The 17,271-nt window shown below is 31.8% G+C and overlaps 2 protein-coding genes across 2 annotated transcripts; one reads left to right on the forward strand and one right to left on the reverse strand.

Annotated features, from left to right (window-relative positions):
- The first annotated feature begins 708 nt into the window (after window positions 1-708).
- On the forward strand, window positions 709-8,269 carry LOC114401475 (3-phosphoinositide-dependent protein kinase 2-like). The gene is made up of 11 exons (XM_028363984.1): window positions 709-1,359; window positions 2,429-2,609; window positions 2,772-2,824; window positions 4,520-4,621; window positions 4,696-4,804; window positions 4,885-4,963; window positions 5,295-5,460; window positions 6,406-6,540; window positions 6,667-6,830; window positions 7,247-7,469; window positions 7,788-8,269. The coding sequence occupies exons 1-11, from the start codon at window positions 1,180-1,182 to the stop codon at window positions 7,869-7,871; spliced, it is 1,476 nt and encodes a 491-aa protein (XP_028219785.1). The 5' UTR covers window positions 709-1,179; the 3' UTR covers window positions 7,872-8,269.
- A 967-nt stretch (window positions 8,270-9,236) lies between these two features.
- LOC114401476 (probable phytol kinase 1, chloroplastic) lies at window positions 9,237-11,484 on the reverse strand. Its single transcript, XM_028363985.1, has 6 exons — window positions 11,206-11,484; window positions 10,492-10,559; window positions 10,244-10,375; window positions 10,003-10,118; window positions 9,796-9,910; window positions 9,237-9,622 (listed from the first exon to the last, which is right to left on the reverse strand). The coding sequence occupies exons 1-6, from the start codon at window positions 11,482-11,484 to the stop codon at window positions 9,436-9,438; spliced, it is 897 nt and encodes a 298-aa protein (XP_028219786.1). The 3' UTR covers window positions 9,237-9,435.
- Window positions 11,485-17,271: the final 5,787 nt, after the last annotated feature.

A 17,271-nucleotide genomic window follows, 5' to 3' on the forward strand; every position in this document is an offset into this window, starting at 1 on the left:
ATGCGACAACAATGACGGTGGTGGTTGCATGGGGATGATGGTTAAATTGTATTTTTTTAAAAAACTAAAAACGAAATTCATAAAATATTTATTTTTATAATAAATATAAAACTGTTTGAAAATTAAATTTAGTTTCATTTTTGTCAAATGTTTTATTTTAAAAATTACATCTAAAAATAAAACAACTTGTAATATTTAAAAGTGTGCTGCTAATTTTAAAGACCACTCTTTCCATTATATATATAATACTCACTCTATTTAATAAAAATTAGTTAACATCGTTTAATTAATTTTTTTCAAACTATTTTTATTAAAATTTAATATAAGAGTAAGAAAGAATTATTAAAAACAAAACCCAATCAAAGAAAGAATATTTAAGGAATATTTTTTTATTAAATAAGATAAAATAAATTGGTAATTTATTTATATCTGAAACCAACATGCATATTTTTTTGTTTATATTCAAGATCGGTGAGAATATTTAAAAAAATTAACGATTAATTTCATTTTTTATTTTCGAAAGCTGATGGATGTTCTGAATATAGCATGAAGAATTGGAAATATAGTGGTGTCATGTTATTGGTAAATGATAAGAGCGATGAAATGCAGTCAACACGGTCAAAGCATTGAATCCAATTATCCAATCCAATGTTGGAATTGGAAACAGGACAGTGACAGAAAAGCATGAAATTGCACAAAAGGCTTTGTAATGATATGCATTATTTATACAAACACTCCTAAACACCACACCTCCCCTTCCCCTCCCAATTCCCATGACAGGTGTCTGTTTGCCTTGTTCCTGATTTAAGCCATAATAGCCACAGAGAGAGAGAGAGAGAGAGAAAGAAGGCATGAGAAAATGAATGATCTCCATCATCATTCCCTTCCCCATGTGATGTGCCACCCCTCTCTCTAGGGTTTTCAATTCCAATTTCAATCCAACCCAACACAAAGCTCCCACCTTTCCCATTCATTCGCACAATTCCCTTCGCCCTTTTCCTTTTCAGCCAAAAGGGTCTCCGGGGCTTCGCCTCTCTTTGACCGTTCCGGGCTCGCCTCCCCAGGCTTCTTGAGAGAGAGAGAGAGAGAAAACTGCTTTTCTAGTGAGAGAAAGTCACCATGGGAATGTAGAGTGGAGCTTCTTCCCTTGTTGTTTTTGTTGTTGGTGGTGACCGAGCAATGTTGGAAACGGAGAAGGATTTTGATTCCAAGCTGAAGATTCAGGGGAATTCCTCATCTTCCAATGGTGGTGGGAATGTACAGAGATCCAAAAGCTTTGCTTTTAGGGCTCCCCAGGAGAATTACACCATCCAGGACTTTGAATTGGGCAAGATCTACGGTGTTGGCTCTTATTCTAAGGTCTCACATATATACTTTTGTTGTTTTTGTTTTGTGGGTTGATGTTGGTCTCTTTTGTGTGTGCGTGTGCAATGTTTTGATGGATAATACATGTATCCTGTAAATGATGTTGGCATTGTAGTTCTGTTACATAATACATGTTGGATGTTGGTTGCCAGTTGGATAATCGTTGATGCTTATTATGCAGTAGAGGTCATTGGACAATATTGTAATCCTTGTTGCTATCTATTGTTATGATTTATGAAGCACCGTTTGGTATCTTCATTTGAGAATTTTGATTTGCTAGGGGGATTATTCTTTGATGTTCTGACATGAATGGGTGCTAAAAATGGATAAAGATTGCTTGTACCTCCACATTCTCTCTGATTTTACAGAATAGGAAAACATTCTACATTTTCTGAGCTATCCATTGTTTGTTGATAGCCCTTATGTTATTGTGAATTATATTCAAAGATTCAGCTTCGGAAATTAAGCCATTTTGTTTCTAAACAAATGGATTTATCTTTGATTAATTAATGAGAATTAACATAAGTTGCAGAACTGGAAGTAAAACCGTAGAAAATGAAGTGAACTGAAGAAACGATTGGCTTGATTGTGTGGAGTTTGCCCTGCTGGAACTGATATGAAACCACTAGTACATAAAATAAGCACTATATTCTCCCTTTGAGTGTACTATTGTGATGCCTTACTTCTTTTATGGGGAATTTCACCCTGCTTCTAGCTTGCCATTAGTAGTGTGTACTTATTTAAACTGTGTTGTTATCAAACACGAGTATGTGACATCTTACAGAAAACATACATTTTTTTCCTCTTTTTCTACTTTTATGTGATATCATATATCACCTTTGCTTCTGCCTGTCTAGGTCCCTCACTTCCACTCTCTCTGTCTCACTTGTACTATTGTTTTGTTTGCTGTGCACAATTTTTTTTGACAATTGAAGGAAGTATCTCTCATAATTTGTTCCATTTTGGAACTTTTTTTTTTGCTATTATGTGGTGAACAGTTGTTTGAGTGTATTTATTTTCTCTTGTAAATCATCACCAAATATCTTACTTATTATGTTTAAAGGTTGTGAGGGCAAAGAAGAAGGACACTGGAACTGTGTATGCATTGAAGATCATGGACAAAAAATTTATTACCAAAGAGAATAAAACAGCTTATGTGAAGTTGGAACGCATTGTGCTAGATCAATTGGATCATCCAGGCATTGTGCGGTTATATTTCACATTTCAAGACTCATTTTCTCTATGTAAGTATTCCTGGATGTATGTTATCTTTACACTTGCTTATGGTCTGACTTACTCCTCTCTGATACCTTCTCAACTCTTCCTTTTGCTCCCCTCGTTTGCCAAGTTGGTTTATATTTATTTTGACATTATTTTTTTCCCTTTTTCCTTTTACATCGGTGAAGACATGGCTCTTGAATCCTGTGAAGGTGGAGAACTTTTTGATCAAATAACCAGGGTAAGCTAACATAAAACTTCAAGGCACCTAGAACATGTGCTGGGGTATAAATAGTTTGTTTGGAAAAATCTTACATAACATGTGCCGAAGGTGTTAGGCCTGCAGGACCCAGGTTTAGTCCTATGTTAGGTCTTAGTATAAAACTTTAAAACAATGATATTTGCTTTGATTTTGTTATGCTCTTTATACTTTTCCATAGAGAGGAAATTATAAACAGCACCATAATTTCTTTTAACATAGGCTTTTCTAAGATTCAGGATAACTTAGTGTTATCTTTTTGATGATTTGATCAATTCTTTGAATACACATAAGTGAACATTTTGAAATGGAGGATGTTTGCACTTTGCCTCTTGAAGCTTCTTGAAATAACACTAAACTTAGTTTTTTGCCTAGACCTACTGTTCACTCAATTTTTCCTGATTCACTAATCTCCATTCTAATTCTTTTAGCAGAACATTCCTTCAAACATTAAATGAACCATAGTTAATGCTAGGAATATGGGATGGCGTATCTTTAGATTGAAGATTTATACCCTTGCAGTGTGGTTCCATGGTCAATCCCCCTTCCCATTAATGATATTGTTTCCCCAGGTGCATTTGTTCTCTTTTCAGAGAATACTTAATTTTATTTCAATTTTTTTTTTATTTTTCTTTTCGTTGAATTGTCAATCCTTTTTTTAGTTTAGTATCTTCAATCTTGTTTAACAAGTATGAACCTGTTAACATCTAAAACATCGACTTAAATTGAGTATTTTACAGTCTGAGCTCCTGTCTTTGCCCTTTTACCCCCACCTAAAATTGACTATTTTACAGTATGAAGCTATGTTTGCTTTTCCGTTTGGAGAGTAAACTCATGTTGGTATCATGTTTGGTTACTCCCAAAAGTATGTGTTCTCATGAAAATTTTGCCTGGAAACTCAGTTTTGTAGAAGCAAGATCTGGGTTGCTTTTGCAAACTCAGTTTGCAAATTTGATCCAAACATGAACTCACATTTGGGTCCATAGGATTATGAACTAGTTTACAATCAAACATCCTCATGACAAGGGCATATTTCCTATGAGAAACCACAATACCTGCCTGTGATTGAGCCACTTCATTTTCAAGAAAGTAATATAATTTCCCTAAATCTTTGGTTAGAAAGTGCTCGAATAAGTGTTGCTTTAGGTCCTTAATGTCAATATCAATATCATCTACATATACCACAAAATAAATAAGTTCATTCAAAGATGAGCATCTAAACGAAGACTTGCAAAAAGTTGGCAGTGCTAAAATAATATTCATAAATGCACAATATTTTTTAGAAGGTATCAAACTCTGATTCCCATGTCCGCTGAATTAATAACCAATGCTCCCCTTACCCTCAGTTCAATCAAAATCACTTTTATACTGTCATATTTTCTGTACCATCATTCATCAGCTGTCAGGGGACTCTCTTAAGAAACTATTTGTACTTTCAGTACTGTTTTGGAATATGGAAGTTGTTAATTTGTAAGCTAGTATGTTTCTGCATGCTTGTTGCTGCATGATATCTACTAGCAAGCTTTTCTGATGTCTGTGCCAGGACTCTCTTAAGAAACTATTTGTACTTTTAGTACTTTTTGGAATATGGAAGCTGTTAATTTGTAAGCTAGTAACTTTCTGCATGCTTGTTACTGCATGATATCTACTAGCAAGATTTCTGATTTCTATGTGCAGAAAGGTCGTCTATCAGAGGATGAGGCACGATTCTATGCAGCTGAAGTTGTTGATGCTCTCGAATACATACATAATTTGGGAGTCATACATCGTGATATTAAGGTAGTTCCGTGGCATGGTTATACTGCATCATTGCCATATATGGCTATGTGAATATTAAATTTCTTCAACTGCAGCCAGAGAACTTATTACTTACAGCTGAAGGACATATTAAAATAGCCGATTTTGGGAGTGTGAAGCCTATGCAGGATAGCCAAATAACTGTCCTTCCAAATGCAGCATCAGGTAAATAGGAGCAATGTGGAAGCTGCTTTTTTTAAGTTTTCTTTTATATAGTATTTATATATATATTTTATTTTTTCTAGATGACAAAGCCTGCACTTTTGTGGGAACAGCTGCTTATGTTCCTCCAGAGGTTCTTAATTCCTCTCCAGCAACTTTTGGGTAGGGACTAAATTATCCACATAATACAGATGAGTTCTGTTACGATAATATTATTTCTTATGGCTCCATCATGATGCAGCTCTCTTTTGAATATAGTCATTTACTTTTATCCAAAACAACTATTGTTTCTTGTGCCAGTTTTCTGTGTGTTTAGATTTTTCACTTCAGTTTGTATTTTTTTTTTCAAAATCAAGGATTATTTTTGACAGCTCACATGTTAAGTTTGCTCATGCACTGAGTTTCTTCATTTCTTTTGTTTCATACCAGGTCCCTATATAATAACTTTTCTTCTGTTTTTTGTTTTTTTGCCCTCAAATATATATCACAACAGAAATGACCTTTGGGCACTTGGCTGCACATTATACCAAATGCTTTCTGGAACTTCCCCTTTTAAAGACGCGAGTGAATGGCTTATTTTTCAAAGAATTATAGCAAGAGATCTTAGATTTCCAGATTACTTTTCTGACGAAGCAAGAGACCTCATTGACCGCCTGTTGGTTAGTATTATATGACTGTGCACTTAGAAATCTCAGCATCTATTGTGTTCTATATCATTTTTATGCATTGCTAATTGTTTAAAAAAATATACCTTTTCTATTTTTGTAAATTAATTGGCTACTCCTTAAATTGACATATGGAGATCATAAGGCAGTGTAATGTCTAGGATTAAGGTGATTCATTTCTGGCCTTCTTGAAGGACAGTGTTGTGATACGGAGGTGAATTTTGCAATTTTGGTTTTTTCTGTTGATTTGAGAGTAGTAACAATGGTCAATTTCATTCCTCTAACCAGTACCCATTGATTTCTATTGGTTGTCAAGCCTAAAACTTTTTTGTGGTTGTTTTATTCATTTTCATTTATTCCAAGGTACTTCTGATACCTTGGAAATCTAGCCTTTGAAAAGGCTAGGCCACTTGGGAGGGGGGTGGGGGTGATGGATCACATTGGTGCATGGTGTGAATAATAACAGGAAGCAAGAAGGTATACTTGTAGGCTATTGGATAATAGACATAGGGTGTATTTGATGCACATTGAAGGACAAGTGAACAACACAAGCAGAACAACTTAGTTTAAGAAGCTGAACCTTGACACTACTTTTGTTGTCTATTTAAGGGTAGTAGTTGATAGTTGATGCACAACACTAGTGCTTCAGCTTTTAGAATGTCAAAAACACCCGGCAATTTTTTTCCCCCTGAAGATTATCATGCATGAAAATTGAAAAGACATTATGTTTTTTAAAGTACTTAACTGCATATCAATCAAACTTATCAAGGTATGGTAATGAAAGCATTATAGTATATAAACATGAAAAAATATCACATTAATTGTTAATATTAAAATTTATTTAATGTATGACAACTTTTTTAGCATGCTTTAAGATGCATGCTGTGGGTTATTAATTTGTGAAATTTTAATTTTAATAGCAATGCAATTATGATGCAGGATTTGGACCCCAGCAGGAGACCAGGTGCTGCACCTGATGGTTATGCTATTTTAAAAAGGCACCCATTTTTCAAGGGGGTTGACTGGGATAACTTGAGGGCACAAATTCCTCCAAAACTTGCTCCAGAACCTGGGGTATGACTTCCATTGCTTTGCTCTTTGAAATGTTATTTATGGAGGATAAGAAAAGGAACCTTCATTCTTATCCTTGTTATTTGTTGAACATAAAGTTTCTAACTCTTTTGTAATTTTCACTTGTAGACTCAGTCGCCTGTGGCTGATGATGTTCATGACTCATCTTGGAGTCCTTCTCACATTGGGGATGGTTCTGCAGCTTCGGTTAGACAACCTGATGGTGCTACATCTTCTGAGGGGACCGGTCACATAACTAGGCTAGCTTCAATTGATTCCTTCGATTCAAAATGGTGTGTACAAACCTTCCTTTTTTGGTTAGTTTAATTTTGCATCCAATCATGTTCACTTCAAAGAACTGTATGGATTTGTTTATCTTTTTGGGATACACAAGTGGGGAATGACCATGTTAGTTTTAATGTTCAGTTCCTTTGCTCATCATAAAGACAAAATAACAGCCACGTTGAGGTCTCATTTGATCAAATAATATTAATTTACATAGATGTTTGGTTATATTTTTCCTAATGTTCTCTCCCTGGTACGGTTTATTTCAAGAAGTTGCATTCTTATATAGAGATAAAAATTCGTTCTCACTCACAAGCAGAAAAATAACATTTAGAAAAAATTAAAAAGAAAGGCTCTTGTACAGTGCCTTAAGTCCATCATTACCTTGCTTGGCAAACTGTTAAAATTTATGCTCGTCTTACAGGCAACAATTTTTGGAACCTGGGGAATCTGTTCTTATGATCTCTATGGTGAAGAAATTACAAAAACTAACAAGCAAGAAGGTGCAGCTCATCCTTACCAACAAACCAAAGTTGATCTATGTGGACCCATCAAAGCTAATTGTGAAGGGAAATATAATATGGTCTGATAATCCAAATGATTTAAGCATCCAAGTGGCTAGTCCATCAAATTTCAAGATTTGCACAGTAAGCTTTCTTTTCTTCACTGGTTCTTGTTATACAATTTGCACTATTTTATAATTATAGAAAACAGTACGTGAGAGATCAAAGTCAGATTCCAAGGTGGCCATGCTAATAATTGAAACATTTAAGTACTTAACACCTTAGCAAACATGACCAGAAAGGGCTTTGATTTAAATTCTTTTCATGCCATATTTTAAGTGATTTTCCCTAACTTGCAATATGCCCCGAGAACCCCCTTATATGAATTCTACTTCTTAATCCTATCATATTTTGAGTTGTTTTAAACTTCTATTTTTCTTATTAAATAATGTAATGGTGCAGCCTAAAAAGGTAATGTCGTTTGAGGACGCAAAGCAAAGAGCATGCCAGTGGAAAAAGGCAATTGAAGGACTCCAAAACCGGTGAATTTATTCTGGTTTTGTGAACATATTCTTTTAGATATCCTCTTATTGTTCAGCAAGAAGGGATAAAACAGTTGACTGCTCAACAATCAATTATTCATTAAAAGAAAACAAATTGGCAGATTTTGCTGAAGCTGGTTCTAGCTAATTCCTCAACACACCTTAATTTTGTGATGAGTTCTTCCGTCCTCTTTCATGCTTCGAAGGGATGATAAAATGTGGAAGTTCTAATTGTAGCTATGTCAGAGGATGGAGCCAATACTTTGTAAGAAAAAAAATTTGGTTTTTTAGTTATATATTAAATATTATGAGTTGGAAGATGATATCATTTTGGTTGTCATAATGTATGAATCGTTGAATTGTTCAATTTATTGTTTCTTCAGCCCGTGGTTAGACCGTGAAGCAATCTTGAAATTTCAAATGGATTATTTGGCCCTTGGCAATCTGTAAAGAATAATATAGGTGTAATCTGGCAATTCTATGTAGTTTTAGGCATTGAATAGAAGTGCGTTGCTTCTTAACAAGCAAATTAGATTGCATTTAGTAAGCTGTGCTGTAAAAGTACATCTGCATAAGATAATGTGTCCAGAATCTAGATAATGAAACCCCATGCAATTAAGAGAAACACTGTGTTGCACTTGTAACCCATCAAAATTTGCTTGAAGTGTGGTCCAGATTGCAGATGAAGCAAGATTATATACATTAATCAATCATTCCACTGTCGTTGGACTTGCCATTATTAATATTGGTGTACTCTGATAACCAATGGGCGGACTCCAATTGTATTGCACCCAATGCAAATATGACACTTCAATTCTACCAACATAATACCTAAAAGTTTGGCGTGCTGAATTAATTGAGGTACCAAAAACGATTAATAAGGATTTTTTTTCTTCTTTGGCCGGATATTTTGCAGAATTAAGGAGACTAATTCTTAGTCTCAAAATGATTGTCGGCAAGATGTCAAGTCTTTATTGAAGTGACTGTTACATGTATCATCGGAAGTTTTATGCCACTTTCAATTTTTACGTCCAACAACAATGTGGGTGTATTAGCTTCATTATTGAAGTCACCGAAAATTAAACTGTGCAAACTTTCACGCAAATTATTAGTAAGGATCCTTGGAGTGTGTTCCAAGACTCCACTTTGAAGGGACTGAGTCCAATTGGGACGAGACAAATGCAAAATTGACATTGCACAATCAATACTCTGCCATGAAAAATCTGCTTGCGTAGATCATAACTAGTCTTATATTAAGCCACTGGTTTGGATCCAATTCTTGGATTTGGAAGTAATTTTCAAGGAGATTTGGTATCAGTGTGTTAGACTGCAGTGTGTGTATTATTATAATTTTATGTGTACTAAATTCTTTATGCTATAAAATTTATCGTGTTAATTAAAACATCAACACAACAAAATACTTGAGCCATTCTTTATGCTATCAAATTTTCAATAATTTCTTTACAATGAACAAACTAAATATCATATTGCCGCACTCGCAGGGAAAAATTGGATAGAGAAGGACAAGTAAGGCATTTCACGGGAACTAGACCAGTAGACTCCAAGAGTTAATGATGGAAAGTGAAAAATGCCACTACCATGGTAGCTAGTGGAACAGAGATGTTGTCATCTATTACCTTAGTAATGGGAAGGGACTCCACCAATGTTGCCACGAAAGAAATAAAAGCAACTCTGGGCACAGTGCTTGCCCAATCCAACTGCACATGTCCTAGAACTGAATAGTAGTAGAGCATCCTACATGCAATAATAATAATAATATCAAAAGCATCAATGTCAAATCTACTTGGAACAAAATCTTTTCCCATTTTATATGTAACTTTAGTTCATATATCCTGCCATAAAGATAGGAATAAGACTGAAGCTGATCAATAAGTCAAAAGGAAAAGTTGGATAAGATTGTAACACACCCAATTGAAACCAAGAATCCAAAGACAAGCATAGACATGCTACCAGCTAAACTCTTATGTTGATTGTAAGGAATCTTCAAGGATCCATATCTTCTACCAATGATATCAGCTATACCTGCAAAACCATCAAGTTCAATGTTGAATAATCAAAGCAGAAAAATCATCAATTAGATAGGAATATAGAGAGGAGTGTATTTATTATGTTACCATCCCCTGCACACATCATAGCCAAGGAGACCACACCAACTGGAGACTCACGCCAGAACACAAGAGCACAAAAAATCAGTATCAGAACATAATAAAGGGGACCCCTTAGCAATTCTCTGCAGGCAAATAATGAACATTTAATGCCTAGACAGACTAACATTTGCAGTTTTTGAACGACACCCCCCCATGAGCAAATAAAATCAAAACAAGTGACAAAAAAAGAATGAAGACATTTATTTACAGTGGATCTCCTTCTCTGGTCACAGATTTGATGAGTCCCTCATCAGAAGCGAGTGACAGACCATTGACCAAAAGCCTCAAGCAGTTGACCAGAGGAACAAAAGCAGCAAAGTAGCGAGCCTTAGGGGAGTTGCTATCCTAGCAATTAGATCAAAACATTCAAAGAATGCAGCAGCAGCAGCAATCAATGCATTGCAGTTCACACACCTTCCTCGTATGAAAGATTAAAAAATTGAAGAAATGGGATACCTGAAAATTGGCCAAGAAACCAGAAAAAGCAAGCCAGACAATATATGAACCAGCTTTCTGCTCAGACCCTGCCCAATCAATTTTCACTAACCCAATGAGTCACATCATAGCTAAGCACCAACACACAAATAAAAAAATAAGACCCAAAACCCGAATTGAAACCGGCAAACAAACATCCTAGGTTTGCAAAAGGATACATTTTGTAACTTATACCTTAAATTTGGATTGGAATGACTGCTACAGAAATTCCAATGGCAACACAAACATGTGTTAGTTAACTTATACCTTATGGGTCTGATTAGATAAATTACTTTGTAAACATTTATAGAAAAAAATATAAAGATAAAATGAATTGGGACTTTTTTTTTCCCAAGTTAAGATCAAATTATGCCATTTAATTCTCTTGTTTAATTTCTCCAAAAGCAAAAGTGTACTAGTTAATTTTAGTTCACGAACTAAAATCAATTCATTTTTATAAATATTTACGAAGAAATTTATCTGAACTTTGTAGACAGATTCGGTTTTGGAAACTGTGTATGTGCATGCAAGCATCAAATAAACTAATAGCATGTTTGTTTTCCCGTATCTACAGAATCGATTCACGAAAATGAGAAGCTAATCTCATAGTTTTTACGCATTTTAAACTAAGGACGTGGAGAGAGAAGCTTGGATCCACGTTTATTAATCTTTTCCAAACACCCACTAAAAGTATACCTGTTGGAGGATGTTTCTCCTAGTGAGTTCATCAAAGGCACGGACGAGAGCGTAACCGCCGCCGAGAACGCCGACGGTGGCTCCGGCATTGTAGAGCAGATCTTCTGCTGCGACGGGGACGACAAAGCGCGGCAACCTTTGATCCAAGCGGACAGCTGGCACGTCGGGAGAACACAGAAACCGGACAGTGTGGTTTGTTGTTGGGGTGGTGGTGGATGGCGGAGGAGCACGACGGTGGACGGCGGAGAAAACAAGTAGGGGAGAGGATAAGAGCGTCATGATTCAAAACAAAACACAACAGAAGAGGACAGCAAAAAAAAAAAACTTACAGGGATGATGGGATAATCTCTTTTTATGTATATTTATTTCTGCTTCATACAGTAACCCTCATTTAATTTTAATCTACTCTTGCATGTTTTGTACCACTCCAAAAAAAATAAAAATTACTTAAATATGTTTTTTATAACAGTAAAATAATTTATTTTAGTTTTATTACCTAATATTTTTTTATGTTTTATTTTAATATTTATCATTAGTGATAATATGTTAAATAATGACGTGATTAAAATTAAACATAAAAATATCAGATAATAAAATATAAAAAAATCAAACTAAACTATTTTAATGTATGAAAAATATATTTAAATGAATAAAATTATATCTACTTTCAGCGCACAGAACTTGTGTACTACTACTGTACATGACTTAGGGAGGAAAGACTTTCACTTTTTTTTTTTTTTATACTTTTTCAATCAGATATTTGTTTGTTAAAAATCTGATATCAAAATGGGAATGCTTTGTTTTTTGGAACACTTGGTTTGTTGAAATTATTAGTTTAAGAGCATGTTGTGCTTTATTGGTCTATCGCAAAAACAGCGACTATGTTGATTCTTCAATGAAGTCACTTACCAAGTTGAACCAAACTTATTACTTTCACCTGTTCCATGGGAGCCCACAAATCAATAGGATCAGATTCAGATCCCATCACAGCTGCTACATACATTAAATTAAAGAGTATTTTCAATGAAATTTTTTATGTTTTTATATTATTTTTTTGTAATTCTCACGATAATATACATAATTTTATTTCAGTAATAAGAAATTTTAAAAACTCACATTTTATATTTTTTGAATTATTATATAATTAAATATAATTTGAAGGAAAAACAGTTAAATAAATATTATTTTTTTATTATAAGAAATACTTTCTTGTAGAAGATATAATTTTTATTTTTAAGAAATTTTCTCGGTCACGTAGATTTACTCAAATAAAAAATTCAAAATACAATTTTTTTACTTAAGAAATCTCATTAAAAATGTTGAGCTGTGGGTGAGTTTATTGAAATTTTATAAAAACAATTTTAAAATAAATATTTTTTATATTAATGATTTTTAAAAATATATATATATATATAATTTATTTTTTAAAATAAATAGAAAAATTTATTTAAGCAAAAGTGATTTGGATAAATATATTAAAAAATAAAAATATTTATTTTAACAAAAAAATTTAAATAAAATACTGATGTGTAAATTGCTTGCATCCATATGGTATGGTCCACATAGCAGTGTTATTTGACAGAAACTGTCTGGTTTTTACTAGGTATTAACGGGCACTTGCACTTTTTGGAGTATGTCTGGCTCATTATATCATGTCATTCGTTTAGAACTATTTGTGTGAAAGAAAGCAGAAGCAGGTGCCCAAAGAAGTCAATTTACACGTCCTGTCACATCCTTTACTCATCATGTACATTCATTTTACTCTTTACCAACCTAGCTTCCCGTGAATTATGGGAGTTTTACAAGGGGTATTTTTTTTCCCATTTTTTCCATATGGATAGTTTTTAAATTATTTATGAAGTAAATCATAATAATTGTTATGACTTATCTTTTATTGTAAAATTTTTTATGACTTTAATTTAATTTTTTATTTTATTTATAACTTTAAAGTTGTATATGTTTTTTTTTGTTAACTTACGAGTTATAAGTTATTTTTTTTCTTTCTATGACTTTGAAATCATTCTTGTTTTATTTTTTTTTACGTTTAAAGTTATTAATTTTATAATTTTTTATTTAGTTGTATTTTCTTTTTTGTTTTGTTTTCAATTTTTTTAAAAAATTGTTTTATTTATTTATTAAATAAATATTTTAAATTTTACTTGTTATTAGTTTTATTTAATATGTTATATATTTTTTAAATATATTTATTTTAAATATTTTATATAGTTTTTTAATAATGTTTTATCTAAAATATTTTACATATTTAAAATTTAAATAATTTTAAATGTTTTAATATTTTGTATATTTAACATAATTGTAATAAATGTGCATACAAACAGATAAATAGTTAATATAATTCTTACTTTTTATGTTTCTCTTTAAGTTGTATGATTCATTTATGTTAATGTATTATATTATTTTTAATTTAATAATTATTTTTGTTATTAAATTATTAGATGTTATTAATAGTAAATTTTTTTATACAAAATAAATAATATTATTTCATAAATTATAAATTAATATTAATAATAAAATATTTTAAAATTTAAGTATTTAAAATAAATAAAAAATATTCAAAATAAATATTAAATGTCATTATGTCAGTTTTTTTTATTGCATTTAGAAAACAAATCAAATCCAATAATATTATTTAAAAAATTATATAAATTTTAAATATATAAAATATATCAAATAAAACAATATTAAAAATTATATAAAATATTTTAAATAAAAAAATATATAACATAATAAATAAAACCATATAAAAAATATATACAAGATATTAAATAAAACTAATAACAAATAAAATTGAAAATACTTATTTAATAATTAAATAAATAAAATTATTTATAATTTTTATAAAAGTTTGAAAAAAATAAAAGTAAATAAAATTTCTAAAATTAAAAGTTTTAAACATAAAAAAAAAAACAAAGATGACCAAAGAGTCGTAGAAAAAAAAACACTTATAACTTTAAAGTAGTAAGTTTAAAAAACATATATGAATTTGAAGTCATATATATAAAATAAAAAATTAAATTGAAGTAGTAAAAATTTTATAAATTTAGTGTAAAGAAGTAAAAAATAATAATAAGTCATAATATGTATGACGACTTCTTACTCATAAGTTATAACATTTGTTATAACTTAACTATTTTTTCAGAAATAATTTAAAAATAATTCCATATGAAAAAAATCGAAAGAAAAATACCCCTAAATGACCCGTAAATTATTTCTTTTTTAGTTTTCATCAGTGTGCCAGCTAAAAATAGTTGCTCATGGAGTTTTGAGGTTTTCTTAAAGATATTTTTGGCAGCAGTTCCTTTGTTATTGCATCGTTTGGTAGGCATGTGTATTATTCAAGAATGCCTGCCGTCTGGTTTTAAAAACACATGGATATTAATGATTATACACTTACATGCATGTACTCAATATGTGTTATAATCAATCTCTTTCCAACTAAATTTTGATACATTAATTGTTTGAAATTAAATAAGCACCATCCACCACTGGGCGATGGATTCGTGGCGGGAGTTTGAATAATTTTGTATTCATTACTTTAATATTACTGTAATAAATTAAGAATTATATTGATGAAACTTATTACAAAGTAAATTGGAAATATATTATTATTATACATTTACTTTCTCTTTCTTATCACTTTCATTCTATTTTTATTTTTTCTCTATTTCTTCTTCCCCCCTCCATATACCCTAAAAATAAGGTCTACTTTCAACATTTTCCTAATCCTGAATTGGAAACGTGTAAGTAAATCTTCCCATGCAGAATTATGGTATCTCTTTTTTTTTTTCCGATTCCTACCTTGATGCAGATATCACATTTGATTGTATCGAGCAATATAATTTCATACTTTTAGTTTCGTCTTTGCGTTTGTTTTTGCTAGAGTACGTCCTGATTTTAAAATGCCTATGCACTCAATTGGCATATCTCTCTTCTCCTGAGATCGCATTATCAAATTAATATCAATAAAACGAATCACTTATTTTCCCTCTCTTTGTATCTCACTACTATTGGTGTCTACACCACTATAAGGTTTTTACAAATCTTTTTCCCTTGCCAGCATGACACTTGTCTAGAGAAAAACATAAGTATAATAAATGATATGTTGTGATAAAAAATATTAAAAAAATGATAAATATTAATAGAACTTGTGAAGTAAAAGGATTAATATATATCATTGATCACTCTATAATTTAATGTAAAAATATTAGCGTATCATTGCTTACTCTATAATTTATTGTCACAGTATTTTTAATTAGCAACAGACCTACATGTAGAACATAGAGACAATAATTCTTACAAATAATTTTTTTTATTTGAATATATTAAGTAAATGTTTTTATGCCCTATAAAAAATAGGTTTAGTTGTCTCCATAAGATATTTTTAAAAAAAGACTATGCAAAAAATTATAAAAGATAACAAAATTAAATTAATACTAATTTTATCACTTTAATTTATAAACTTTAATGTTTTTAATTTTTCTGATACCTTTCTAATAAAGCTAATATTAGTTTTTGTCTGACAAAAATTTATGGATCTATCACCACCGTTTGTAATGTGACATTCATCTCTTAAAATTTCTTTGGCTTGTTTTTGGTGAGATTGGTTTTCTTAAGGACTAGGTGTGGTTATAGGTCAGCACGCACCTTGTTAGCTACCTTGTCAGGGTAAGGGTTTTCTTAGGGACAAAACAATTGCTTAATTAAATGTTTAACATAGCCCCTTTCGTTATCACCCATGTGACTGTATTAATTAACAAAACATTTCTTCGACCAGCTCTCATTGGTTTCCTGTTTATTGGTATATTTTCTTCCCTGACCACTCACCATTCAAACATCTCTATGATTCCCTATTGCTTGGGCGTATGAATAGCTTTCCCTTCTATATGCTTGGTTAGTAAGTTGTGTTCAATTTTCTTGTGCATGCCTTTCCCATACTTTGGGAGGTTAACAAAACAACTTGGTATTTTGGATGATAATATTATCTAGTTGTTGTTCAAACCCTAGCCTTTCGGATTTCTTCTTCCTGCTATGAAAACTTTCCCCCATTTCAAAAACACTCCCCACATGTATTTGTCATCATAGTTGTCTGGTATATTAGTGAAATAATACACTGCTTACGTCTCCATTATGTTTCCCCCCATCACTCCCTCCCCCGCTAGTGTTTCTGCTGTCTCTCCCTCTCCCTTTCTTGTTCCTCTAGAATAATTTTGAAATTCAACATAGCAATATGATAAAATGTTATCATGCATCAAATGTGTATTTTATCCACAACTAAATTAATGTGTTAAAACACCACAGAAAAATATTAAATTGAACTATTCCTTTATTTAAATCACCCGAATATATTAGTAGATTTGGTTTGAACAAGTTTGCAAGTCACCCAATTAGTGAAATAAACACTTTGAACTAATCAATTCAGGTCGCGATTCCAGCTAATAGAACTTGATACCTAATCAGACTTGGAGGTAAATAAATTTATTACTATTATAATTATTACTATTATTATTTTATTTTCTTATTCTCGCAACAGATAGAGATACACACACCCTCTTAGACCCTTTGTCCCTAATTTCTCTCACAAAACCCAAACATCTTGTTGCCATATTTTTGTGCCTCGTTGCCTTCTAACGTTGTAGGCTACACCACCAACCACTCTTTCATTGCTCTCTTTTGCCCTCTACCATATTCTTTGAAGTAATGAAACAACCCTTTCTCTCTTTTTTCACTTCCTCCCTTCTGTCTCTTACATCTTTTATGTAAAAGTTCCTTGGGGCATATTCACACCTATTATTCAAAATCAATGATTTTGTGTGTATATTTGTTGTGTTTGACGTATTTCTAGTTGTTGTATTTCGTAACTTACATCAACAACTTAAGATATACTCACATTTTTGTTTGGCTTTATTTGATATTTGTTTTGATATTTCTAACTTGTTTTAATTTATAATGTTTTTCTTCTCCGATAGTTTTTTTTTGAGTTATTGCATCATACACCTCCCATTGTATTCCTGAAAATTCATTCTAAAATGCAAGATTTAATCTTGA

This window comes from Glycine soja, chromosome 20 (assembly GCF_004193775.1).
Source record: "Glycine soja cultivar W05 chromosome 20, ASM419377v2, whole genome shotgun sequence".
In the NCBI taxonomy this organism is placed as follows: Eukaryota; Viridiplantae; Streptophyta; class Magnoliopsida; order Fabales; family Fabaceae; genus Glycine; species Glycine soja.

Coding starts and splice junctions, on each gene's coding strand:
- LOC114401475 (XM_028363984.1), top strand. CDS start 1,180: ATGTTGGAAACGGAGAAGGATTTTGATTCCAAGCTGAAGATTCAGGGG. Junction 6,831..7,246: donor GATTCCTTCGATTCAAAATG/GTGTGTACAAAC, acceptor CTCGTCTTACAG/GCAACAATTTTTGGAACCTG. Junction 7,470..7,787: donor CAAATTTCAAGATTTGCACA/GTAAGCTTTCTT, acceptor GTAATGGTGCAG/CCTAAAAAGGTAATGTCGTT.
- LOC114401476 (XM_028363985.1), bottom strand. CDS start 11,484: ATGACGCTCTTATCCTCTCCCCTACTTGTTTTCTCCGCCGTCCACCGT. Junction 10,376..10,491: donor GTTTCTTGGCCAATTTTCAG/GTATCCCATTTC, acceptor TTGCTAGGATAG/CAACTCCCCTAAGGCTCGCT. Junction 9,623..9,795: donor GGATTCTTGGTTTCAATTGG/GTGTGTTACAAT, acceptor TATTGCATGTAG/GATGCTCTACTACTATTCAG.